General features: G+C 40.1%; 1 protein-coding gene across 3 annotated transcripts in view; it reads right to left on the bottom strand.

The window, feature by feature from the left end:
- Positions 1-4,545, bottom strand: part of MAP2K4 (mitogen-activated protein kinase kinase 4) — a 182,691-nt gene extending 178,146 nt beyond the window's left edge. Inside the window, exon 1 of one of the 3 annotated variants that reach the window (XM_069076805.1) lies at positions 4,347-4,545. In XM_069076805.1, coding sequence (XP_068932906.1) covers positions 4,347-4,443 — 97 coding nt within the window. In that variant the 5' untranslated portion in view covers positions 4,444-4,545. The remainder of the gene's footprint in view (positions 1-4,346) is intronic. The other 2 variants (XM_069076802.1, XM_069076803.1) reach the window with 2 other exon arrangements.
- Between the last annotated feature and the right edge of the window lie 11,277 nt (positions 4,546-15,822).

Here is a 15,822-nt window from a genome sequence, read left to right as displayed (position 1 = left end):
ACCTCCAAAATGGAACTCATTATCTATCCCCAAACTGTTCCCTCCTCCAGACTTCACTATTTCTGCTTGAGTGACCATCATCCTTCTGGTCACCCAGGTTTCCAAAGGAAAAATCATCTATCCTCAACTCTTCCTTTTTCCTTATCCCCACAATCCAATCAACTGCTAAATCTATTTGATTCTACCATCTCTCATAACCATCCCCTTCTCTCTACCAACATTCATCACCCTAACTACAAGGAGACTATTGCAATAGCCTGCCAATTTGTCTCTGACTCCAAAAGCAGTGTTCTTTTCACTGTACCAATTCTTTAAATCTATCACCACTACACATTTCTTTCCAGTGTTGACTCTATATTTAATCAATTCCATAACATATTGTCTTCTAATCTTGATGCCAATCCAGCCTTCATATCGCAGCTAAATTAAGATTTTTCAGACACAAGTGTGCCCATGTCACTCCCTACTCAAAAATTTTTTGTGACTCACTATTACCTCTGCGAAAAATAAAAACTCTTTAGCTCAGATTTTAATGCCCTTCACAAACTGGATTCCACCTATTTTTCCAGAATTGTTGCATATTCTTCTTCATGCACTTTATATTCCAGCCAAATTGACAGAACAACTGTTCGCAAAATTCAATATGCCACCTTCAAGCTTTTGCCTTTTCAGATAGTCCTCTATGCCTAAAAAGCACTTCTTTCTGCCTCTTAGAATTCTTAGAATCATTCAAGGCTCAGCTCATGTGCTCCTTCCTACATGAACTTCAGTCAAATTGGTATTCCTGATGCACACTCCATCTCTCACATCCCTTGCCTTTGCACAGGCTGTCTCCCAATTAGACTGGACTCCCTTCTCATCTGCACCTCTCAGAATCCCTAGTTCAAAAACTCAGCCCAAGTGCTCTTCCCACACAAGTCCTTTTCTGATGATGACAGGTATTACCTACAGCTCCCAAATTACCTTGTTATTTATTTTATATATACTTATATGTATACATAATGTTTTCCCCCCTTCATGAAATGTAAGCTTATATCCTTAGCATCTAACATATAGTAGACAATGAAAGCTTGATTCACAGTATCGCAGAATCTGAGTTTGAAGGCACTATTATAAAGATTTATATATATAAAACCTCAGTAAAATGCCCCTTAAGAGTTTTTGTTCAGTTAAGTCCTATTCTTTATGACCACATGGACCATACTGTCCATGGGATTTTTCTTGGCAAAAATACTGGAGTGGTTTGCCATTTCTTTCTACCATGGATTAAGGCAAACAGAAGCTATGTGACTTGCCCAGTGTCATACAGCTATTGTCTGAGGCCAGGATATTAACTCAGGTCTACCTGACCCCAGGCCCAGTCCTCTATCCACTGAGTCACCTAGCTGCCTCCCCCCTCCTTAAGAATAAAGGCTGTTTAGGGGGTGGCTTAGGTGTCGAAGTGAGTAAATCGCCAGCCCAAGAGTCAGGAGAACCAGAGTTCATTTCCAACCTCAGACACTTAATACCCACACAAAAAAACTAGCCATGTAACCTTGGGCAAGTTACTTAACCCCAATTGCCCTCCAAAAGGCAAAAAAAAAAAGAGTAAAGGCTGTTTTATCTTTGTTTTTGTATCCCTAGTGACTAACACAGTGCTTTCATGGCACACAGACACTTAAATGTTTGTTGAATTTAAATAATTATCACAAGGCACAAAATAACAGAGTTAGAATTTAAACCCAGGTCCTCTGACTCCAAATCCAATGCTCTTTCCACACACCTTCACCAATGTCCTGCTACTTCCTAGACACTTCTGGGACTAGGTACTTTACAGGAAATGCTTCATTTGATAATTTTTTTTATAATTATGTCTTCTTAAATTAAAACAGCAGAACACTCATAAGCAGTTCTCAAAGGTCTCTCAGGGACTGTTTGGTCTTTCAAGATGTTAAGAGTTAAGTGAATAGTATAAATAAAGGCAAGGTTTTATGAATCCTTAAAGCAAAGGTGTCAAAATGCAGGCCCTCCTCAATGCAACTTGAACCAGATAAAATATAATTGGAAATATTTAATAAAATAAATAAAAATACAATAAACATAAAGAATTCTTATATATAGTTTATTGGGCCCCCATCCCTATTTGAGTTTGACACCACTGATTTAAAGGTTCACAGACCTAGGCATGGAAAGGACCTTGGGGTAATCTAGTCCAACATCCCCACCCCACATTTTACAGATGAGAAAACTGAAGTTTTAGTGACTTGCCCAAGGTCACACAGGAAGAAATGGCAGAGATGAAATATGAACTCCAGGACTTGACTCCAAGTTCAGCATTCTTTGCACTACACCATGCTGCCTCTAGATTTCATTTGACACTTTATAATAATTTGTCTTATTTAACTCATTGACATTTGAATTTTTTCCCCAATTAGAATGTATTGCCACAGAGGAAAAGAAACGTTATCCAACACAGACGGCTAATCCAAGTAGGCTGTATGACATGCCTAAAAAAAAAATTGCCTAAGCGATATCATCAAGGAGATATATGATCCAAAAAAGGTTAGTGTGTCAAGTACTGACAGGGAAGGATAACCAACAGTTAGCCCAAATGCTAATGACAGCCATAACATTTTAAAGGCCCCAAAGAATCCCTCTGGCAGGCAAGACAGATCCCTTGTGGAGGATCTATAGAACATAAACAAGAATCACACAGTATTAAAAGATATAGATGTGTCACGATCTATATATACTGATGGAAGAAATAGGAATATTGATGTCTGAATATCAAAATAAACCCACAGAATAGTGTACTTCTGTTTGACAGACATAAGTTAACAAGTATAGGAATCTCTACTGTCCAGATTGAATGCTCTCCCTCTTCTCTCCAACTCCTACTATTCCTGGCTTCCCTTAACTTCCAGCTGAAATATCACTTTCTAAAAGAAGTCTTTCCTTGATCCCTTTTAATATTGACTGGTTCCTTTCCTCTGATGATTATTTCTAATTTATCCTGTATCCATCTTGTTTGCACACAGTTGCATACAAACACAACTGTGTTTTGTCTTACCCATTTAGATTGTGAGGTCCTAGAGCTGGGACTTGGGACTGCCTTTCTTAGCACAATGACTGGCAGGTAAGACTAAATAATAAGTGTTTATTGACCAATTAACCAACTCTTTCAAGAGAGCAAGCCAAATGTCACAACAGTCAATATTGGTTAACATAGTACTGTCCCTCTGGTTCTGTTCATTCGACGAAAGAAGAGTGTAAAAAGTTATCACAGATTTCTAAGGCTACACAAAACACACCTCCTGCATTTAATAGCTCCCAAACCCCAAGCATGTAGTATTAAAATGATGAATTCTGTCAAAGGCTTCAGACTTTTTCGGGGGGGGGGGAGTGGAAGGGAGGTGGCTTTCGAGGGTGGAAGGAGGATCAAGACTTGTGATTTCACCCTAGCAATTCACCTGTAGTTTGTAATTTTAAGAGAATCGTCAGGGGCACTAATTGGTTAACCGCCTTGCCCATGGTCCTACAGCTAATATTGGTCTGAGGTATGACTTAAATCTATTTCTACATCTTTTAAGATCGGTTAACGTGGCCAAAAACAAACAAACAAAAAACACCTTCTTCAAAGATGTTTTCAAAAGCTAGGAGACTACAGGAGAGGCAGTGTCATAACAATGCATATGTTTGTGTTCTTTGGTTTAAATAAAGTTTCCCATTTTCTAATATCCAAGTTCAAGCAAAAAGGCCTGCAAGGAAGGGGCTGCCACCACAACCAAAAAAGAAAACAAAACCCAAAAAATACCTTCGCACCTCATTACCAGGGACAGGTCCTGGGTAAGCGTGAAACTAGGCTCTATTCCCCCTCCCACCACCCCCAACCAAAAACCCAATTCACTCCAAAGTCATGAAGCATTTGTTCTAAGGAGAGTTACAAAGGGAAAGGCAGCTAGGATCTTAGCGTGGCCTTCCTCTTCCTCTTCCTCCTCCTAGCCTTCGTCCTCCCGGGGGCGGAGGGAGGAGGGGTACCGAACCATCACCAGGTTGGAGGGCACTGCTGAGGGCACTGATTGCTCAGGGGCCTAAGCAGCCGGGATGCCAGGTGAGGCAGAAGCCGTCCCGTGTCGGGGCCAGGGGGAGGCTCCAGGAGAGGCGGGAGCCGCAAGGCCGAGGTTTCGGGAGGAAACTCTGGGGCCGCCGGGACAACCAGGCCCAAGAGCCGTGCCTACTAGGCCAGGAAAGCCCGCGGCGGGGGAGGGGAGGTGCGGGGTGGGGAAGGAGGGGGGCAGAGAGCGAGGCCTTGGCCACCACTGGCAGCTCGCGGGGGTCTTGGGGCGGGGCGAGGAGGAGCTTCTTACCCTGCATGCTGCTGACGGCCGTGTGGCCTGGCCCTGGGGGCCCCACGGCGCCGGGAGAGCCGCTCCCGCTGCCGCCGCTCGGGCTCGGAGTCGCCATTGTTATCCGGGAGGAGTGGAGCGGCGCCGAGGCGGCTGCAATGCAGCAAGTTTGGCCTCTCTCCGCCTGCGAGGGGCGCGGCTAATGCCCGCCTCTGGCCCGTCCCCCTAACCTTCCTTCCCCGCCTAGGCCAGCGCGGAGGCCGAACCCACCCACGCCCACCTCCGGCGTCCCAGATACCAATCAGTTTCAGCCTCGCTCTGGGCTCGCTCCACCCCTGAAGACTTGCCCAGACTTGGTCTCCAGTACTTCTGAAGCCCTGAAGCCCTTCAGAGTGAAGAGATACACACCCACTCTGCCTTCGGACCCACGTCACCGGTAGTTTCATTCATTGTCAACAAACATTCTTTATTATTAGTAAGTGTAATTCTAATGCAACTCATTCAGCAAACATATTAAGGACGTTCAACGTGCGAGGCTGTGAGGTTAGAGAATAAAAGAGTCCCTGCCTTCAAAGAATTTTTAAGCTGTAGTGGATAATAGTAATACTGCTTAAATATAAGTGACCCCTCCCTTGAAGAAGAGGGTTATAGGTATGGAATGTTATGTATGCTATCATACTCCATTCATGAATCCAGAGCTAGAAGGGTCCCTGCTCTAAGTCCTGGGAATACTAAGAAAAGTGAAAATAATAATAATAACCCCTGCTCTCTAGGAGCTCACAATAATCCAGCCCTTTCATTTCTGAGAAAGGGCTAGAGAAGTGACTTGCTCCAAATCACATAGGTAGCAAGGGTTGGATGTAAAATTTGAACACAGGTCTTCTGACAAAGGGCTTCCTGCTAAGCCTTTATTTTTTTTTAATTTGATAAAGATTCAGAGTGATAACCTCTGAATGAGCTGGGAAGAACAGAGATATAAATATATAGATATAGACATATATGATGAAATTAAAGTGATGTTAAAGGGCATCTATTTTTTAAAAGAATGAAATAAAGAAAAAAACTGATGATCTAGTAAATAGATTACATATAAGCATTGAGGCGGGGGTGAGGATTGGCACTTGCCTCGACAACCTAAGATGGCAGATATCCTGGGACTGTAGGACTGAAACATACATGAACATTCTCTGTTGCACTATGTGGTTTAGAATAACCTTTGTCCAATGGCTCAGCAGCACCTTACATTTTTCTTGCATTCCCATCTTAGAGTGAAGGACACCTTCATTCACACTGTGTAGTAAAGGGAAGGGAGGGAACTTTGGAGCACCTCCTTCCCTACCGAAAATAGGCCCCAACTTTCAGCATTTTCCTTCCTCCTTTTCTGTTCTAGGTGGAGTACAGTGTCAGATCCAAGTGCTCAAGCCACAGGGATTTGTCAGTCCAAAAGTTCAGGTAGTGTATTGCAGCCTGCCCAACATCAAAGCTCTGGTAAGCAAGGGACCTGGGATACTAGCCCAGCAGAGATTTTTTGGTTTTGAACTTTGTAGGACTAACACCATGTAGGAACTATCTAAATTGTTAGACTAATCCCCTCTCCCTATTCAGAGACCACGCCTGAAGAGGGAGGGAGGGAGGGGATTATGTTCCAGAAGTGTTAGGGGAAGTATTTGTATGTTTGTCCTTATCAAAATCTTTGAAATAAATATCCCTGCTAGTCTAATCTTGACTAGTTAAAAGGCTCTGGGATACCAGTCACTGGGCACCTAAAATGGAGGCAAACACAAGTACTGGGTCACAGAAAAGAGATCCCTTTCACTGCTTAGGGTAGCAGAAAGCCTTGCATGGATGTAAAATTGTAACAAGCCTCAGAGCGGCCAAAGAAACTATGTTACACTTACTTAACTGAGAAAATGGAAGCCATTCTACCTGAGATCCTTCTCTGCTTCTCTTTATCGCAAAACCTTTAACATTCTCTACCTTTTCCCCAGTCTCTGATAATGAGGTGGCTCTTTTCCTTAACAAGGCCAACCCTTCTACATATGTCTTTGATCCTTTCCCCTCCAGTCTTCTCTAGAAGACTGAAACATCAATCATGTTCAGTCTCTTAAATCTTCAAGCTTTCCCCATGACTAGTTCCTTCCTGCCTAATTTCAAGCATATTCAAGTCTACCTTTATTGTCTTTCAGTGGAGTCTACCATCCCCTCAAGTTACTGTATTATATCTCTCCTTCTTTTCTCAGTTAAACTCCTTGAAAATGCTTTCTACACTCACAGCCTCCAAGTCCTCTCTTCATATTTATTCCTCTATGCTTTGCAGTCTGGCTTCTGACCTAACATTCAACTGAAATTACTCTCTTCAGAATTATCAATGGTCTTTTAATTGACATATATGATAGTCTTTATTGTTTCAGGCCTCATCCTTCTCAAACCATATGTTCTACTTGACACTGTTGATTACTCTCTCCTTCTGGACACTTTTCCACTCTCTGGAGGTTCATGACATTACTTTTTCCTGGGTTCTACCTCTTGTCTAACCATTCCCCATCTTCCTTTGCTGGTTTGTCATTTATATATTATCTGCTAGCTGTGGGTATCCCCCAAAACTCTGAACAAAGCCCCATAAACTTTTTCTCTCTATACTCTCTCAGTGACCTGATGGGTTTAACTATATATACACATATAGATATATACACACATACATATATATTTGTATGTATGTATATGTGTGTATATATACATATACATTTATATATATTCAGTCTAAGACTCTCCCTAAGCTTCAATTTCCCACCACAGTTTGTCTATTAGACATTTTAAAATAGACGTCCCCAAGATATCTCAAACTCACATGTCAAAAACCAAATTGATCTTTCCCCCCAAATCCCATGCCTCTTCCAAACTTCCTTTTTTCTTTTGAGGATTATAAACTGAATGTTATCCTTGACTCATCACTCTCTTTCACCTCACATATCTAAACAGTTGTAAAATCTTGCCATTTCTACCTCCATATCTCTCACATATGACGCTTCAGGCCCTCATCACCTCTCACCTGGACTATTCATTATAACAGCCTCCTAAATGGTCTGTCTCCCTCAAATCTCTAGCCCAGGGGTTGCCAAAGTGGTCGATACCACTGCCTGGGGGGCACTGGAATGATTCAGAGGGGCCGTAATAGCCTCAGATGCAATTGGGGAGTGTAAAATAAAAATAAGGGAGTGGTAAAAAAAATAAGGAAACAAAATAAGAGAAGAAAATTTTGAAAAACCATTTGTACATGTTTCATCTGTTGTGTAACAGGGTTAAAGTCATCATGATTACATTGTTTTCCAAATAAACACACAAAATGCAAGTTATAACCTATCAGTGGTCAAGTCTGCTGACAGGTCTTAACAAGCAAGTGTTGTCAGGTGAGTGTGTATGGTATTGTTGGGAAGTCCAGTATGCATCAGCAGGAATGTGTATGTTACCATATGGTTACATGAGACAATATTATGTCATCAAAATTTCAATGCAAGAAAAAAACCACAAATTTATAATAAATTATTAAATTGATGTTGCATCTTTTTTTATTTACATTTTTTTGAAATGATACAATTTTTTAAAAAAAAACATTAAAGGGTTAAAGAAAGTGAATTTCAGGGGGAGGGCACTGAGTAATTTTTTTTTGTGAAAAGGGGGCAGTAGGCCAAATAAATTTGGGAATCTCTGTTTTAACCCCATTCCAGACCATCCTATATGCTGCTAACTATAGGATTTGTTTTTTGAGGGGGAAGGCAAGGCAGTTGGGGTTAAGTGACTTCCCCAAGGTCACATAGTAAGTGTGTTAAGTGTCTGAGGTCCAGTTTGAACCCAGGTCCTCCTGACTCCAGGGCCAGTGCTCTATTCACTGTGCCATCTAGCTGCCCCCCTCCCCCATAGGATTTTCTTTAAGCACACCTGACCATGTGATTCCTGTACTCTATCAACTCCAGTGTCTCCTTATTACCCTTGTGATAAAATATAAACTCCTTTGTTTAGCTTGTAAGGCCCTTCACAACCTTGCCCCAACCTGTCCTCCCAACCTCATTATACATTATTTCTCCTGAATTTTGCAGTGCAACCAAACAGACTTTCTCTTTGTTACTCCTATACACCATTCACTCTCTTAGTCTCGGGGTCTGAAATGCTCGGCACTCACATTTATCTGTCAAAGTCCCTTTGTCTTCCAGAGCCCTTTCTCTTAAACCTAACTTGTATTAAACTGCTTAATACTTATTTGTATTGTTGTCTTTCTGTTTCTTCTGTATCAGTCAGTAAGCCTGGTTGTGCCAGAGCCAGGGCAAATGCACAACAAATGAAACAATCCCTCCTTGCAAGAAGCTTATATTCTAATGGAGAAGACAAATACACCAATGGATAAGTGAACCCATGCAAATACATACAAAGTAGTTGAATACAATGTAGTAGTGGGATGGGGTGGAAGATACCAGCAGTTGGGGAGATTAGGAAAAGCTTCACTTATCAGTTTTCATGTATAGACTTCAAGATACCTTTGTTAAATAAAATTGTAAAAAGTGTTACAATTATATCTTGTTCTGGTCCCCTTAATCACCACCAACCCTTCTAGTGAATATAATAAGTAAGTTTATAAGTAACTCATATAAAAGAGCAACAGCAGGAAATAAGATTGCAATGGAGAACCTGGAATTCACATACAAACTATCCCAAAGATCAAAAGAGCAGCAAATAGAGTGCCATACCTAGAGTCAGGAAGACCTGTGTTAAAATCTAGCCTCAGACACTAGCTGTGTGACCCTAGGCAAGCCCCTTAACCCAGTTTGCCTCAGTTTCATCATTTGTAAAATGAACTGGAAAAGGAAATGGCAAACCACTCCAGTATCTTTACCAAGAAAATCCAAAAAGGATCACAAAGATTCAGATGCAACTAAAAAAACAACTAAACAACAAAACAGTCATGTATTAGCCAAAATTCACATCCTGGTAATATGTGCTGAATCAGGGGAAATCATTTCAGTTCTTTTTGTTAAGGTTTCTGGTCCTATGATATGTAAATTTCAAACAAAATTCAGACCTCCCATAGTTTCAGACTAGCAGAACATCAAAAAGGTATGATAACTTTCAAAGTTATAGCAATAACTTTGAGATGATTTGGATATATTAATGAACTAACCTCAGCTGAGCTGGCACAGATAGGAGTTGGTTTGTTTCCCAAAAAAAACCCTGAAAAATGAAACCTCAAACTCCTCCTTCTCCTCCCCTTCAGTGCTCTTTCTTCATCATGGGGTCCACACCTAGTATTTCCAAGTCTAATCCATGGTTACTTGAGTGATACTCTCTGCCTTTCCACCTCCTCTTCTTCTTCCTGAAACTGCCTTCCTTTACTACCCCATCCCCAGTTCCCACACTGTCATCTGGCTCTGTACTTTTCACTGCTTGTCTGCCTTTCTGTGCTTTTTAACCCCCCCCCCCCATATCCTAAAGTGTGATTGCTAACCCATTTCCTGCTGCCAGTTGTGGGAGTACCCAAAGAACCCTCATTTCATAATTTCATAAATTATCAATTAACTCCATATCATGGAATAAAAGTTCCTTGCTGCTAGGGATTCATTATATGTATCTCTCCAGCAGCTAGCAAAGGGCCTTTGCATATAATAAGAAATTAATATTTACTTATTCATTATGTGATTATAATCAATAACTATAGACATTGATCTCAATTTTTATATTACAATATAAAATTTATGTGATTTTACAGATTTATTTATATTCCTCATGCATTACTGTCATAATTGCATCCTATTGCAGTAATATAAGAGAATTTATTTAACTATTCCCTTATTTTTGGACATTTAACTACGTGCATTTTTTGTTACAAATAAAGCTACTATAAAAAAATTCTGAACAGATATATCCCTCTTTTGAAGATAGAACAGAGCAGGCAAAGCCATGATGGCAGAGTGGCAGCATCACTCTTTCTCCAAAAGATCTGGACAATGTACCGCATCAGGAAATTTAAGAAAAAATATCACAACAAATCATAATTTTAGCCCAGGTCATCACAGGGAAAAAGACAGAGAGTTCAGTGTACAGTGAGGAATCAGGGACCCTTAGCACATAGAATTTCAATAAAAAGGAACTTGATAAAGGACTGATGCTATGCACCAGAGCAAAAAGAGGTCTAAGACTCACACGGGAGGGCTCCAACTTTGTGCAAGATGCAAGAAAAATCGCTAACAACTCTGTCCTTCAATAACCAGTTCCAAATCAAAGATTCAGAGCCAGCTGAGGAGTGGCCCTACATCACATCCAGGACAGGAAGAGACTGTATAGAATAAGAAGGAATGGCAGGTTCTGCCTGTGTACTGATAAACAAGTTTAGAAGCTAAACAGCAGTTGTTTAGTTCTGGACCAAAGAGTGAAGAGTCTCAGGTCCAACATCCAGTCTAAAATTCTCATAAGAATAATGACCAAAAGGGACCCTGTAATTATGTCACTCTGAACCTGCATAGCCTTCTAGCTGACAGGGTTGAACCTAACAACAATTTACTAAAACTTCTAGCAAGTCATCAGGAATGTTGCAAAGGCTCAAATGCAGATCAAGAAATTGCAGAGTTGGGGCAGCCAGGTAGCACAGCGAGTAAGAGCACCGGCTCCAGTGTCGGGATGACCTGGGGATCCAATCTGGGCTCAGACACTTAGCACCCACCCAGAAACACCTGGCATCAAATCCAGGTTCAAATACTTAGCACCACACCCAGAAATAACTGGCCGTGTAACCTTGAGCAAGTTACTTAACCCCAATTGCTTAAAAAAAAAAAAAGAAAGAAATTGCAGAGTTCAGACTAGAGGAGTAGTGAGCAAACTTTATTCTGGATCACTATGAGCATTAAACACTTGCATATCTCCAGGCTGAGTTGTGTCTTAGATCTTGGAATAACACAATACCCCAAGAAAGCAGCAAAAGAACCCAAGAGGACAAAAACTCAGACCTGACATTCTCCCCAGAAGTGTGCAGAGGCCAGACCAAATATAAAGTTCAAGGTCAGAAAGTAGATTAGATTTAGAAGAGTTAGTACATACACACAAAGGATCACATCATAAATACCTGTTTTGGTAACAAGGACACTCAAGAAGCAAACCCAGAAGAGGAAAAAGACTCTAAAACATCTATAAGCAAATACTCAAAGACAAATACACCTCGGGCCCAAGTCCAACCACAATTCCTGGAAGAGATGAGGCAAGAATTTTTTTTAAAGAACTTTAAAATTAGTTTAAAAAGCAAATGAGAACACTAAAGGGAAAAACTAGAATAGAAATTAAAACTATGGAAGAAAAAATTGGAAAGTGAATTAACAGATTGGTTAAACCTTACCCAAGCAACAAACTCCCTGAAAATTAGAACTGACAAAATAAAAACTAATGATTCCATGAGACAACAATAAATACTAAAATAAAGTCAAAAGGCTGAAAAAAATTGAAGAAAATGTAAGATATTTCATAGCAAAAACAATTGACCTAAAACATAGATCAAGGAAAGAAAATTTAAGAATCATTAAACTACCTAAAAGCCATTACCAAAAAAATCCCATGTAGCATATTTCAAGAAATCATAAAATTCCCCAGAATTCTTATAACCAGAAGACAAAATAGAAGTAGAAAGAATCCATGATCATTTCCTGAAATAAACTCCAAAAGGAAAACTGACAAGAACGTCATAACCAAGCATAACTGTGAACGTGATTAAGACTAACTCACTCAAAAAATGGAAGAAGATAACAGAATGGATTAGAAACCAAAAGTTAACAATAATATGTATTTGAAAGAGATTCACATAAAATTAAAATATCCTGGGACAAAATTTATTATTATTCTGCTGAAGTAAAAAAGACAGATGTAGCAATTATGATCTCAGACAAAACAAAAACACAAATAGATCTGATTAAAAGCGACAAATAAGGAACTATGTTTTGCTGAGGCAGCTAGGTGACTCAATGGATAGAGCTCTGGACCTGGAGATAGTAAGACTTGAGTTCAAAACCAGCCTCAGACACTTACTAGCTGTGTAACTCTGGGTAAGTCACTTAACCTCTCTTCCCCTTAATCCACTGGAGAAATAAATGGAAAAGTACTCTGGTATCTTTTCTTCAACACTACATTTTTCTGAAAAAAACCTTGGACAAAAAAATGAATATCAATACTAAACATATGTGCACTAAATGGCAATCACCTAAATACTTAAAGGGAAGATTAAATGAGTAATAGGAAGAAACACTTAAACAACCACAATGATAAAAGCTAGTATTTATATGGTCCTTTAAGGTTTGTAAATATTATTTTATTTAAACTTCACAGCAACTTTGGCACGTAAATGTTACTATTATCCCCATATTATAGAGGTGGAAATTGGGGCAGACAAGGGATGTAATTTTCTGAGTCACATAGCTAATAAGTGTATGAAGCTATGATTGATTCAGGTCTTCTTTACTCCAGGTCCAGTACTCTATCTGTGGTGCCAAGTATCCTCCCATAATAATGGGGGTATAATAACAAGCAACGTCAATTAATGGAAGACAGTGGAATAGAAAACACATTTATTAAGCTTGTACTATGTGCTAGGCACTGTGCTAAGCACTTTACACATATCTCATTTCATATCTGTTGCCCCTCTCAAAACTAGATAAATCTAGCCAAAGAAATAAATAAAAAATAAAAAGAAGTGAAGAATCTTAATATATATATGTGTTTTTGTGTATATGTTATACATAGATATGTGTATTGTACATATACATATATATAGATATATGTATTATACATGTATATAAAATATTAGATATGATAGACCTCTGGAGATTGTTGAACAAGCATGAAAATGAATATACACATTTCTCAGCTGTCTATAACACTGTAGTACCAATGCAATATTTACAGGGCCCACCATCACAATAAATATACCTGCATGGTGCCCAATCACAAAATATAACACACTCTCCATATAGAAGACAGAAGCAAAACATTTATTCAGATACCAGAAAACTAAATCCCAACACCAGGAAACTGAATCCATCATAGCAACATAGAAGTTAATGCACCATAACATAGCACAGAACCACACCATCCTTTAGCCTTCCCACAAAACAATATTTGACCAATATTTACTCACAAGCCTATCTGTTTTTCTTGGAATCAAACTCTCCTCCCAACCATCTAGCAGGCTCTGACTTCCAGCTTCCTGTGGGCTCTGCTCCACCCTTCAGCAAACTCCTCCCACCACAGGCTTCATGTAATTACATTCAGCATATTAGGGGGAAGAGTGCATTTTCAAAGCAGGGAAGGTCTTCAAATTCCCTTAGATTTATTAAGGGGCAAGGAAGATCTTCAAATTACCATTACCATTATATTGGGCCCCAAGATCTTTCATGTCCTTTACATAGCAAAAATACGTTAACAATACATTTCATTACATAGGTTAATGAGAGTTTAAGGGTAACTGGTGTCAATAGAATTTTGAAACAATATACCAGGAATAATAGAAAATAAGCATGTAAAATCATATCTTGGTTTTGTGCTTGGGCACAAGCACCCCATCTTTCCCCCCTCAAATAAATGGAGCTCAGAATCTCGGGGTAAAGGGCAAAGGTCTCTTCTCCATATCTACTTCCAGCTGAAATTGGACATACAGCAGTCCTTGCCCCAAGAGGTCCCATTTGAGAAGTCAGTTATTTAGGGGGGCATCCAGAAATTGGATGATGCCAGGTCCAAGGGGTCCCATCTGTAATGGTAATGTAATTTTGAATTTGAACATCCCTTTGTGTTGGCAAGAGTAGTAGACACTTAACACTTAGTAACTGATCAAGCCTCTGATTGGGAGAACAGAAGGTATGAACTCCTGCCCCTTGTTACTGATGTAACAGGAAGTTTGCAGAAGGAAGTGAAGTAGGTAATACTGTGTATATAAGAAAAGCCCCAGAGAGGCACAGTCAGAATTTCCTTAAGACTGAGATCTGGTGGCAGAACAGCTACAGAAAAATGAAGAACTGAGTCCTGAGAACTTGTGGTAGTGATGGAGCTCCTTCTGCACAGGATCCCAGGAGCCCAGAGCCAGGAGGCCAGGAGCCAGGAGGCCAGAGCTGAGGCCAGGAGCCCTGGAGCCCAGGATCTAGGAGCCCAGGTGACTGAAGCATGACCAGGATGCTGAGACTGTGTTTGTTTGTGGCTTGGTTGAGCCTTGAATTCCTTGGAGCAGAAATAGTGAAGGAGCTGACATGGACCCTGTGAACACCAGTGTGGAGCAGGACCTCCCCAGAGAGCTGGTCAAGGAACTGGGAGCTGTCTTCCATTGAACCCAGGTAGAATTGGGGACCGTAGAAGGGGATCCAGGGAATCTGAGAACAGGCCCCAAGTCAAGATGAAGAAAAGACCTCTCCTTGGGTACTGAGTAATTATGGAATTATAGTTTACTAGTGACCTAAGGGGTGGAGGATTTTGTGTATGATACTTAGTAAGACTTTACTGAATAAGTGATGATTGTACTTTGAGTACTTTGACTATTGTTATGTTGTTAATCAGTCACTATAGTGACTGATTGAGTTAATAAAGACTTTGTTTGCCCCAAGAGTGGAAGACTTTTGTGTACTTTGATACTACTGATAAGTGACTGATTGAATTAACTTAAGAGTGACTATTTTGTGACTGATTGAATTAACTTAAGAGTGACTATTTTGCTTTGAGACTATGTTGTGAACATTATATTGTGATTTTCTGTGATAAGTTGAAATATGGTGAATGCTGTATTTTGAATTATGCTGTACCTTGATTTTCCATGGATATTTTGCTTTTGTTATGGAGTACAGTGATCACTATACTGAGTAATTAGAAACTTTAAAAAGCTGTTCACAGTAGCAGTTCATCTGGAAAGCTGTGCATGGCATTACACCATCCAAGAGGTCATTTCTTTTTTCTTTTTTTTACTTTTTAGAGGGCAATTGGAGTTAAATGACTTGCCCAAAGTAACATGGCTAGTAAGTGTGTGCCAAGTGTCTGAGGCCAGATTTGAACTTAGGTCCTCCTGACTCCAGGGCTGGTGCTCTATTCACTGCATCACCTAGCCACCCCTGAAAGGTCATTTCTTTAGCTGACATATGGAGGTTGGTAGACACCAGGTCCAGGGGTGGTACATCACAGTCATGAATAGGGAGTGGCATTAGGCTGAAGTGATCAGGCATCTGCAATTGGAGGGTACTAAGCCTGCAGGAAAAAAATCTCGCAAACAAGTTTAACAGACAAAAAAAAAAAAAAAAAAAAGAGACAAAAATACTGTCAGCTGTGCTTCTGGAGTCCATGAACTCATCATCATAGCCTCATTCACATTAGAATATATGAGTTAGGGGTATAATTTGGCAATCATCTTCTCTTGAATAAAGAACAGCCATGGTATCTTCTTTCCCAAGTGCTATAATCTCCTGTTATGGGAATGGGAATTTAAGATCTTCCCTGCCCC

The sequence above is a fragment of the Petaurus breviceps genome, unplaced genomic scaffold, assembly GCF_028583685.1.
Source record: "Petaurus breviceps papuanus isolate PSGF00001 unplaced genomic scaffold, PetGlider_PUasm1.0 90925, whole genome shotgun sequence".
Classification (NCBI taxonomy): domain Eukaryota; kingdom Metazoa; phylum Chordata; class Mammalia; order Diprotodontia; family Petauridae; genus Petaurus; species Petaurus breviceps.
The sequence above is the reverse complement of the archived record's forward strand: the minus strand, read 5'-3'. Positions and strand labels throughout refer to the sequence as shown.